The sequence below is a fragment of the Lagopus muta genome, chromosome 13, assembly GCF_023343835.1.
Source record: "Lagopus muta isolate bLagMut1 chromosome 13, bLagMut1 primary, whole genome shotgun sequence".
NCBI classification, from domain to species: Eukaryota; Metazoa; Chordata; class Aves; order Galliformes; family Phasianidae; genus Lagopus; species Lagopus muta.
In genome coordinates, this window is record NC_064445.1 from 1,586,872 (window position 1) to 1,598,321 (window position 11,450).

The 11,450-nt window shown below is 54.9% G+C and overlaps 1 protein-coding gene across 1 annotated transcript; it reads left to right on the top strand.

Annotated features, from left to right (window-relative positions):
- Positions 1-46: 46 nt before the first annotated feature.
- Positions 47-11,379, top strand: ZDHHC9 (zinc finger DHHC-type palmitoyltransferase 9). The gene is made up of 10 exons (XM_048959354.1): positions 47-124; positions 408-674; positions 6,215-6,375; positions 6,950-7,108; positions 8,052-8,189; positions 8,321-8,369; positions 8,681-8,783; positions 8,940-9,043; positions 9,557-9,722; positions 9,993-11,379. The coding sequence occupies exons 2-10, from the start codon at positions 508-510 to the stop codon at positions 10,095-10,097; spliced, it is 1,152 nt and encodes a 383-aa protein (XP_048815311.1). The 5' UTR covers positions 47-124; positions 408-507; the 3' UTR covers positions 10,098-11,379.
- Positions 11,380-11,450: the final 71 nt, after the last annotated feature.

Below are 11,450 nucleotides of genomic sequence, written 5' to 3' on the forward strand. Positions count from 1 at the left end.
CGGCGGCGGACCAATGGCGGGCGCGGCCGCTCCCACAGCGGCGTCGCGGGGCGTGGCGGCCCCTCCCGCGGCGCTGAGCAGCGATCGGCGCGGCCCGCTCTGGCGCTGCCGACACCGCCTGGGGGTGAGAGGCGGCCGCGCGCTCCCCTCCCTGCTCCCCTCCCTCCTCCCGATCCCTCCGTCCCCATCCCCGTCCCCTATTCCCGGGGGGCGGGAGCCGCGCTCGGTGTGCCCGGGGCTTTCCGCGGCCGCGCCCTCTCCCCCCCAGCACACACCCAACCGCGGGTTGCCATAGCGACAGCCTGAAAAAAGGGGAGGGGGTGAGGTGGGGATGGGGGGGGATGGGGGGTGTCGTCATGGCAACATCCCCCCCCACCCCTCCGTGCTGAGCCGCCCTCTCCCCGCAGCGCACGGCCCAGCCCAGCCCGGCCCAGGCGGGCCCGAGGATGCCGGGGGCGGCGGAGCGGCAGCGCCCGGCCGAGCGGCGGCCCCGTTGACGGTCCCGCCATGTCGGTGATGGTGGCGAGGAAGAAGGTGGTACGGAAATGGGAGAAACTGCCGGGCAGGAACACCTTCTGCTGCGATGGCCGCATCATGATGGCCCGGCAGAAGGGCATCTTCTACCTGACGCTATTCCTCATCCTCGGCACCTGCGCCCTCTTCTTCGCCTTCGAGTGAGTGCTGGAGGGGAGGAGCAGGGTGGGACCTCCCGACGCCGCGCTGCTGTGCTGGGGGGGCAGGAGGGGCCCCGATGGGGCTTCGTGCCCTTCTTCCCATCGCCGCGACGGGCCCTTGGCTTTGGCTTAGTGGGATGGGTTGGGACCCAACGAGGCATCGATGCAATCTGACAGCAGGGGGGTCAGCGCCCATCCCACCGTCCCGGAGCTGCCGGCAGTGTGTGGTCCGGCCCTGCGGCCCCTACTGGTGGGCTCTGCCCAAGGGACGGGGCCTCCCACCTCCCCAGAGCCCTCTCCTGGGGGGGCAGCCCAAGCTGGGTGCTGATACCCCTGAAAAATAGACCGTGGCATTTGTTTGGCTGAGTGCTGCTGTAGTGTGAGGGAGCAGGACGGCTCTTTGGCCTGATCAGGAGATGTCAGCTTCAACAACAACAGAACTTTCTTTCTTTGGCCTCCGTTGGCGTGTTTTTGTTGGTCTCAGAGCGGTGAAGTCTTGGTGTTGGGTAACACAAAAGCGCTTTAAGGTAGCAAGGTGAATGGAGGAACCTGTTTGTTCTTCTGGTTGTTCTCCCAAATCAATAGCCTCGGTGCCGGGCTGCCCAGCCCAGGGAAATGGCCTCGGCTTCCTCTGGCCAGGCATTGCCTTCTGTGTTGGAAGCCCCAGGGAGGCTTTCTCATGTCCCAGCCAACGGGCAGTGCCTGCTGTCAGGCCCCAGTTGGGTACCAGATTGGCTTTTCTGCTTAGTCGCCGTGTGGCTTTGGGACGAGCATCACACAGCTGTAACACAAGGTGCTGGGCTCCTGAAATGACTCCTGACTCAGTGTCACAGGTAAGCAATGGCACTGCTTCCGGATGATGTCCTATCTAAAAAAATGGGGCTCAGACTTCCTGCCTTGCAGGAACAATTACTAAGTGTTACTACTCCTGAAACACTTAGTGGCAGAGATAATTGCTCCCGCTCCCTGCAGAGCCTGTCCCCAGTCTGTCCCCTGCTGCAGCTCGTAAAGGAGTTGTGCCCTATGTCCACAGCCCTGCATGTGCTGGCAGTGACAGTGGTGCAGCCGGGAGCAGAATGGTGTGGGGTTGTGCAGGTGAGGGAGAGCTGGAAAAACCCCAAACACCGATGTGATGATCTCAAAGCACCTCAGAGCACGAAGCCTTAACGCTCTCTGTTTGAGTGAGGTGGTTTTGTTATGAAAACATTGATGGCTTTTTGAATTTGGGAGTGGAATGAAACCGTTGTCTTCCAAACCAGAAACATTCCACAGCCCAGAGAGGTTGAGGATGCCTGGAGGTGTTCAAGGCCAGATTGGATGAGATCCTGGGCAGCCTGGTCTAGTACTGAATGTGGAGGTTGGTGGCCCTGTATGTTGCAGGGGGGCTGGAGATTCATGATCTTTGAGGTCCCTTCCAACCCTGGCCATTCTGTGATTCTGTGTTTCTGTTTTGTTTAGCTGTGCTGCGAAGGCTGTCAGTGTAGTGCTGGAGCCCTGCTTACCCTTTGTGTTATCTGTGTGCATTAGGGTGCTCTACCCGGAGGGCCTTGGCTTTCATCTGTCTGTTTGCTGGGTGTGTTACTCATTCCTTTCAGATCAGATTCTTTGGCATTTGCACTGAAATTCACCATTCCCCCCCCAAGTTTGTTGTACAATGGACCAATCGGGGTCGGTGGGGTTCGGTTGCAAAGACGAGCAGCCTGCTGGGTGGAGGAGTCCTTTCAGTCCTTGTGTGCTGACTGCAGGGTGCCTCTTTGGAGCTCTTGTTCCATTCAGCTGAATCACTTGCGCAGTCACACCTTGGCTGAGCGAGGCTGGAGGTGCCTGCAGCCAGCCAGCACCGCAGCTCAGTGCTCACGCCGTGCCGCGCTGGCTCCGGTTACAAACGCCGTGCTGTGGATCCGTTTCTGACTGGCATCCCACGTCACGAGATAAGCTGCTCGCAGGAGGAGTCCTCCCCAGCCACCAAATGACAGCCTTTCTGCTTTGGCTGCTGCTGGTGGCTTTCTTTTTTTTTTTTCCTCCCCCCAATCTGCCGCATCTCCGCTTCAACAGAGCCAGTGAGCGGGCGTTCCGCTGTTTTTCTTCCCTTGACCTCAAAGCTGCAGATAGGAATGCTGTTAGAGGGGGAGAGGAGGAGGCCCGGAAGATGGATCCAGCTGCTGTACCCAGAGGTTGGCCCCTCCATCCCGATGGAGCAGAGGCACGGGAGCACTGGGCAGTGAGCCCAAGGGCAGATGGCAGCTCCTACTGCTCCCAGGCTGAGCTGCTCCCCGTGGAGTCGATCCCTGATCCATCGGGCCTGCTTCACAGCTGTAATGTGCCGCATAAAATTGTGTTTAATTGGTGTTATTTGAGGCATTGATTGGGTGTGCAGGCTGCTCGGTGTCCAGCTGTGCCCGTGGGGTTGGATGCAATGGGAGGGACAGGTGAAACCCTGCTGCAATGGCTTTGGGAAGGACAGGAGGCATAAAGCGTCCCCTCTGACTGTGCAGCTTTCTCTCTGCTGTTTGCTGGTGCCCTTGCAAGGGCTGTCCTGCAGTAACAGGCACCCACTTCTCTTTTTCTTTTGTCTTGAGCTGTTCAGCACAAGCACTCACCGGTTGTAAATGTTACAGCAAGATAGTGCCCGCCCTGCCAGGCTCCTGTCTGTGGGAAGGGGCTGCTGTTTGCTTTTCTGATAACCAAGCTCGTTTATCTTTATGGCTTTTTTCTACATTCTGAGCTATGTAGAGATTAAAACGTCTTTGTTTTTTGATAAGTTGAGAAACCTGAGCTGACCCTTCGTGTGACTTTGCCTTCCGCTTATTTTTCTGTCGTAAACCCCACAGATTCAGGATTTTGTGCTGCTCGGAGGCGCAGCTGAGATGCCTTTCCTCCCTGCTCAGAGCCTTGTTAAGCATTGTCTAAAGCTGCACAGGAGCTGTTTGGTGTTTGTGAGTGTTGTCATGCTCTCTGTACTCTGAACTCGATGGCACGCAGTGCTCGGTTCGTGCTGCTCACAAGGACGTGTGGAGCTGCCCCTGTGTTTCTGCATTACCTGCCCTTTCTCTTGCACTCTGCAGGTCACTCCTCTGCTCCACCAGCGTTCCCCACCAGACCCTGGTGCTGCCTTACTGCTGATGTGGGTTTGGGCAGCTCGGGAGCACTGTGTGCTCACAGTGTGCCTGCACTCCAACATGTGGTCCTGCTGTCCCTGCTGACTGATGGGGATGGTTTCTCCCAACAGCTCCAGCTGTGCCTGAGCGTGGTGAACGACCCCCAGCCTGAATTGCTGTGCTGCAGACAGTGCTCAGGTTTTCCCCTTCCTCTAGGCTGTGCTGGTTGTGCTGGCCACAGCTCAGCTTCCCAAATGGCCTCAATGTCACCAGGACAGCGAGCCTTAAACTCGCAGCACCTCCATCTGTTGCTTCTGGCTGCTCCCCCCTCCCCTTTCTAATGGTCTCTTTGTTTCAGTCTTTCTCATCCCCCTCCCACGGCGCATTGTAATAGTGCTGTTATTGTCTGGTATTAGATGACAAAACGCTCCAGAACACAGATACTGCTCTGGGAGGGGAGGAGGAGCCGTATCCTGACATCCCAACAGTGTGTCTCTGTTGGCACTCAGCTTGCCCAAACAAAAGATCTTTAAAATGTCTGTTACTTAGCAGTGTAAATGAATTACCAAGCTTAATCACGCTGCAAAGCATGAACTGAAGAATCCCAGCACAGTGAGTACCTGGCTGCCTCCTCCTTCCTGCTGAGCCAGGGCCCAGCCTGCTCTGCATGGTGCTGTTTCCCTTGCTGCAGCGGAGAGGACGGTCGTGCACTCATCTTCCATCTCCCAAAATCACAGCCTTCTTCCCATTCCCATGCCACGTGCTGTGGTAGCAGCATGGTGCAGGCTCGGCTCTGCCACCCTGCTCTGCTGCTTTCCTTGCAGAGGTTCCCAGGAGGTGCTCAGCCAGTAGCAGGTCCTATCTATGCTGGTGCTTGTGCACCGGACCCCTGCTGTAAAGCTTCACTCTGTGCCTCAGGAGCACGCCTAGCACACATCACGTGCTTGCAGGTAGTAAATCTCGGTGCTGACAGCATGCTGAAGAAACTTGTGAAGGTGTCGGTGTGTGGCTGAGGCTGGGAGCTCTGGCCCTGTTTCAGCTCAGCTTAATGCAGTTCATGAGTCCTCTCCCTGAGCCCATAACGTGTTCCTGTTGTTACAGCAGCGATAAAAGCTGTCCTGTCAGCTGGACAAGGGTCACGCTGCAGCCCTTTGGGACAGACCGTGTGCAGCCCTTGCAGGAGCAAACGTATTCCTTCCCAAAACAGGACCCAAGGTTGCTGTTTAATTGCGAGTTGACTTGCAGCTCTCTCTCTCTAGACTTTGTCCTTCTGAAGGGAAGGCACAGTTATCTCGAGCTGCATGGAGGCAGTAAGCCCAGCCCTCCCACTGCTCCCTCTGCCTTTGCAAACGAGGAGCTCCTCACTCCAAGGGCTGTGCTGTTTTGAGTAACAGCAGAGTTGGTAGTGTCTAAAATTAAGGATGTTGGTTTTGGGGATGGGCCCGACGCGTCCCTGCGGCCAAAGCGTGCCGTGCTGTGTGGTCTGTCTGTGCTGTGCTGCACACAGGGGACAGGCACCAGAGCCGAGCAGCAGCACGTGGAAATCTGTTGAGCCTTCCTGCAGTGGAGGGTGAGTTTGCAGAATTTGTTGCTGCAAAGGAAGCAGAACTTCACCCCAACACAAGCAGGCTTTTGTGAAGGAAGCAAGGTACAAATGTATATTTTATCAGCCCGACGCCAGTCCAAACCGTGATTTCTGTACACACCTCCTGCGTGGCCTGTGCTGAATCACCTGTGGAGACATTTGCAGGTGTCCAGAAGAATCATGAGGCATAATGAGATTATTTTCCTTTGTCCTTTTGCACTGCCTCAATCAATAGGATTATCAACACAGATTTCTGCTTGGCCTTTCTGTATGTGTAAAGCAAACAAAGCTCAGGCCGTGTTTCCTCTCTCAGAGCCTTCCTACCTCATTTGGAACTTCTTTTGAGTTCCTTGCCTCAGAAAAGTCAGGAGAAGCCAGGTGTCTTGTTGTACAGGGGCACTGCAACTGTATGTGAATCTGTCCTGAGAAGGAAAGGTGGTGCTGGCAGCTGCCTGTATGTGGTACAGCCAGAGATTCCTATTGCTCCAGTGCATGTCGGTGCCTGGGGGCTTTCAGAAAGGGCTTTGGTGCTTCTCCTGTAAGGTATGCCCTCGTGGCAGTGGCTGCCATGGATGTCCTCTAGGCAGGATCCCTCAAGCTGCAGTTTGTTTCTGTTGTTGTCGCCTGTGACTGAGCAAAACAGGAGCTGGAAACAAAGCAAAGTGCTCAGAAGCACACTGCGTTCTGCCTGGTTAAATGCACGGTGCATTCTGGTCATAGTTGCCTCTTTGGTGGTGGGATCAGAAGGAAGTGCTGAACGGAAGTGTCTGCATTTCGATGACGTGCCAGAATTGGAGGTCCTGGCCTGGACAAACCTTACTGTGATCCAATTCACTGCTTCCTGCCCTCTGTTGCAGGTGTCGGTACCTGGCAGTCCAGCTCTCTCCAGCCATCCCTGTGTTTGCAGCAGTTCTCTTCCTGTTTGCCATGGCCACGCTCCTGCGGACGAGCTTCAGTGATCCTGGGGTGATCCCAAGAGCCCTGCCTGATGAAGCAGCCTTCATTGAGATGGAGATTGGTGAGTGCTGCACACCAGCTCAGCTGGTGATGGCTGGAAAAGCTTCGGTGTTTCTGGCATGCTTTAAGTTCTCTGCACAGCTTTATTCCCCCTTGAGCCTCCAAAAGTCCCAGACTGGGCATCTTACAACCTGAGGGCTAATTCTGCTTGGCTGAGTCTCAGAGAGATGGTGCAATGTTCCTTTCTGGCAGCCTTTACATGCACAGTTTTCTCTGTCAGTTGCTGTGTACATTAGCTCAGTTTGCTCTTGGTAAGGACTGCAGGAAGCTCGATGCAGGACCTGTAATTCTTCAAGAAAAAAGGAGATTTGGTGGATGAAGGTCTGTTTATGGTTTGTTTGGGGTTTTTTTGTTATGTTTTTTTACTTTCCCCCTACACTCATGAAAGCTCTGGCATCTCTTCTTCCAGCTCCAGGCTGGCAGATTGGCTCTGGAGCGTGTGAGCAGTGCTATATCCACTGTCTCTAGACCCAGCAGGTTCTGAGCCAGCAGGTAGAAAAAGCAGGGAGGAGATTTTGTTGCTCTAGCCTTGTGTCATAGCAGCAGTCTGATCTCTGCTTGGTTCTTGCTCTCAGAGGCCACCAATGGGACCGTGCCACAGGGTCAGCGCCCGCCCCCACGGATTAAAAACTTCCAAATCAACAACCAGATAGTGAAGCTGAAGTACTGCTACACGTGTAAGATCTTCCGTCCACCCCGTGCCTCTCACTGCAGCATCTGCGACAACTGTGTGGGTGAGTAGAAGAGGCTGCTCCTGCATCTGGGTGCCAGGTGAGAGCCTTTGGAAGGCAGCAGGGGAAGATCTGCACTCGGTCTCTTTCTGCGTCCCGTCTCATGCTGCACATGCTTCCAGCAGTGATGGAGGAGGTCCAGCTTGGTGTTGTCTGAACAGATGGGGACAGTCTGCCTCATCTTAAGACTGAGGAGCTCGAGATTTGCTCAGAAACCTGAAGCCAGATGGTTTGTCTTTGCCAGCATCTCTTTGGCAATAACTATTCTTATATAAGTCTCAGTTATCCATGTAAACACACAATCCATTTTTGAGTTTCACTGAACTGCTGGGCCAGAGGAAGAGCTGCAACTTGTGTGAAAACAACTAATGGTACTAGCTTGGAGACCGTGCTTTTCCAACAAGTACCCTTGTTTTGTCTTGTCCCCTTCCTGTTGCCACAGCAGCTCTCTTAGTCCTCATACGTGCCATAATTAGCTCATATTCCCCTTTTGAATCCATCTCCCGTGCAGCCCCTGGAACGTTTACGCAGTCTCTTCACCCCTGTTGTAATGATCCCAGTAGGAGTAAAGCAGTGTGTGGGTTAAATGAGAACTGCTGAACCCCCAGACCCTCAGCCAAGCTGGGTGCTGTAAAAGCCATTATACCACAGGTCTCTGGGAGAGAAGACATGCGTGGGGCCGAGCTCTTAAATCCTAGCTTAAGGTGCAAACTGGCTCAGTAGAACAGTTTCACACTCTTTTACCTGGCCTCCACTGCTCCCTCTGGAAAGGAGCATGATAGAGCCTCGAGTTAGCAGGGAGGTCACCTTTGGCTGAGGTCACCTTGTCAGGCCCAAGAGTCCCTGTCAGCCGTGTCGATTTTTGAGTTCAGGGCACAGAAATAAACACCTGGAGGCAGATGGAATTGCATTGGAGCAGCACTGATTTCCATCTTTGCTTTCACAGAGCGCTTTGACCATCACTGTCCATGGGTGGGCAACTGCGTGGGGAAGAGGAACTACCGCTATTTCTACCTCTTCATCCTCTCGCTGTCACTCCTCACCATCTACATCTTCACCTTTGACATAGTCTACGTAGCACTGAGTGAGTCTGGCTGGGCTGGCTGAGGGTGAGGGAAGATGCTGGTGATGAACCCAGAATTAACAGACTTTGAAAGGGAGCTGGACTCGGTGTGACGTCCCAGAGACCAAATACCTCTTTCTTTATATTGCCAGAATCTCTGAAGATTGGGTTCCTGAACACACTGAAGGAAACCCCAGGGACATATCCTTCCCGCAGCGCAGAGGGGTTGGCTTCTCCTAAGCTGGTGGGGGAAGTGTGGGCTGCATTATAGAGGGACTGAGATCCTGATGCCTAGGCTTCTCAAAGGAGTTTTTCAGGGCATCCTCCCATTGCTCCTTGATTTACAAGGTAATGAGCAATTCTAGTGGCTTTTGGGAGGGTATAAAACAGAAAACTGAGTGAAAAAAAGTGCTGGAGTGAAAAAAAGAAACTGGACCAGTGCACCGGGGTGGTGTGACGACTCATCTAGGGCTTGACTGTCTGCCTGATTCCCAGTCCTTAACTGTTCTCACTGTACTGGAGGTGCTCATCTGTTTCTTTACCCTGTGGTCGGTGGTGGGGTTAACTGGGTTCCACACCTTCCTGGTGGCACTGAATCAGACGACCAACGAAGATGTAAGTAGAGTCTGTTCCTCCTGAGTCACCCCTGTTTCACTTTGCTTCCTCTACGTGTCAACCATTGCATCCACCTTGCTAAGTTGCCCTACTCATGCTGCAGCTGGGGACAGGTGTGGATGGAGCATACCTGAGCTTGTGTCCTGTCTGTTGCAGATCAAGGGTTCCTGGACTGGAAAGAACCGTGTGCAGAATCCCTACAGCCATGGCAACATGGTGAAGAACTGCTGTGAGGTGCTCTGTGGGCCTCTGCCCCCCAGGTACGTTCTTGAGGGACAACCTTGCTGTTGCTGTTCCAGATCCTGGGACCCTGAGGAGTTCTCCTTGCTTGGGTGCAGGACCCAGCTGCCTTTCTCTACTGTGTGCTGAGGGCTTCTAGAGTTCCTTTGGGCTACTGCCAGATGCTCCAAGGAGGAAGGTCTTGTGTTGCCTTCTTTGCATGTTTCCAGTGATGTACTCCTAATAATTGGTTTGGGAAGCAGGGGAGGGGTGAATTCCCTCTCTCTGGGCCAGCACATGGAGAGGAGGCTGTTTCCAGGGCACTTGTTTCGGTGGACTCCCACTCTGAACTGGGCTGCTTTCCAGTGGGCTTGGTTTTCCTAGCAGAAACATAGGCACTGTAAACTAGGATGATGCTGTACATAGGCTGTTTTGGAGTCAGGGAGCCTCTTCCCTTGACTTTTGTCTTCTTCTATCAGCAGTTTTCCTGCTAGGAAGAGAAGCTGATGCAGGTGAGGTGCAGATCTCTTAACAGTGCGATTCTGTTCTTGCAGCGTCTTGGACAGACGGGGCATTTTGCAGCAAGAGGAGAATGCAGCTCAGGAGGAGACGTGCACACGGGGACCCAGTGCTCAAGAGCCCACTGCTGCTCAGGGCCCTGGTGGGCAGGCAGAAGAGAGCAGCACTCAGCAGGATGGCAGCCTTCCTCACCAGAGTGCCGTGAGTGATCCCTTCTGCATGGACTGGTGTTACTCCTGCTTGGGTGCGAGCTGCTTCTTTCTCTAGCAGAAAGAGTCCAGACTGCTGCTCCTGGAGCAATCCTGTGCTCCAGATCTTCCCGGAGCTGATGTTCTGCCTCTGTGGTAGATCCTTGCTTCCCATTTTCTGAAGCACAGCTGAGAGCTCTGCCTGGCAGGGCTGCAGGGCCACATCTCTCTGCACAGGTATGGAGGTGCCTTCATGCAAGTCACTGCTGTTTTCTCTCTCCAGGTCCCTGTACCATCCCTGAGCAACGCTGAGATGCCAGAGGAGAAGCAGCCAACAACTGGGGAGCTCCCAGCCCTATCCCAGGATGCTGGGCAAGCAGAGCACTAGCCTCTGCTTGAAAGGGAGAACTTTCTTGTATTGTCGAATCAAAGCTGGAAGTGATTGAGGAGAGGAGGAGATGGGCTGGATGGCAGACAAATGATTCCTCACGGCCGTTTTGCTTTAGTCATTATTCATCTGGATGTGCAGGCAGTGCGGGCTGGTGCTGGCCTTGCGTGGCGGCCAAGGATAACGAGCACGAGCGGCCCACCGTGATCACTGAGGGACTCTCCCCACCACTGAGGCTGGTCTCCCTGCAGGCCGAGGCAGGAACTCTTGCTCTGCAGGTTGTCTTCAATGCTAAATACCGGCTCGGTGGTCTGAGCTGTCCCCACGTCTGGCTCTGACTGAGCGGATGACTTGTGGTCACGCAGCTTGGATGCGACGTTAGGGCCGGCCTGCGCCCTGCTGCTGAGGAATCCTGGTGGGAAGGGGAAAGCAATTTATGGCAGTAACGTCCTCTCTCCCCTCCTCCCTCCTTCCTCTAATCTGTGGCATTGTTTTATTGGTGAACGTGGCAGGCGTTGTCAGGAGACGTTGCGGTGCCAAAAGGGCCCAAAAAACTGGGAAGGTGTTCTGCTGGCAGTGGTTTCTCAAGTCGTTTCCTTCCTGTGTTCCCTCCTCACACGACTCAGCAGGTGTGAGAGCGGTGGTGGTGTGGGCCCTCCTTGGCATCTTTCCCTGCAGCTCATGGGCGGGGGGAAGGAGCAGAGCAGCCTTCCTGCTGCCTGTCTTGGCGTGCATGGTGTGCCCTCCCAGCCTCGTGCCAGGGCTGAAGCTGCTGCTGGGTGCCTGCACCCTTCCCTGCAGGGCTGGGTCACGCCGCTCAGCTGCTGCTCTGTGCAACCTCAGCCCCAATTCTGTGTGGTGGTGTCGTGTCCCCGTGCCCCCGCCCTGCATTTCTCAGACATCTCTGACCGGCGTTTGGAGCCGTCGCGCTGCCCTACTGCACGAGGAAGCAGGAGAGGTGGTGAAGGCCCTGATACCCATTTCCAATCGTAGCTCTCTCTCTCTGGGGCCCTGCAGAGGCTGGAGCTGGAGGGAAGGTGTCTTTGTGTCCCAGCAGCTCGCCCTCCCTCCCATCTGGGTGTGCTCTGTGCTGCAGTCCCCCCTCATCCCCTGTCCTCCCGCATTGTGCTGCTTCCAGCAGTGATGTGAGACAGAGAGGAGGGCACCCTGGTCCCTGCAGCTGCCTGGAAGGAGCTCTGAGTCCTTCCCTGCATATCTGGAGCGGCCCCACTGCCCTTACACACCTCCTGCCTGCACCAATGCTCTTACTGGGCAAATCTCATTGCAAAAAAAAAAAAAAGTGTATTTTGGGGGGTGTGCTAATCTATTTTCTAACTCAGTGTGTCAAGTGCT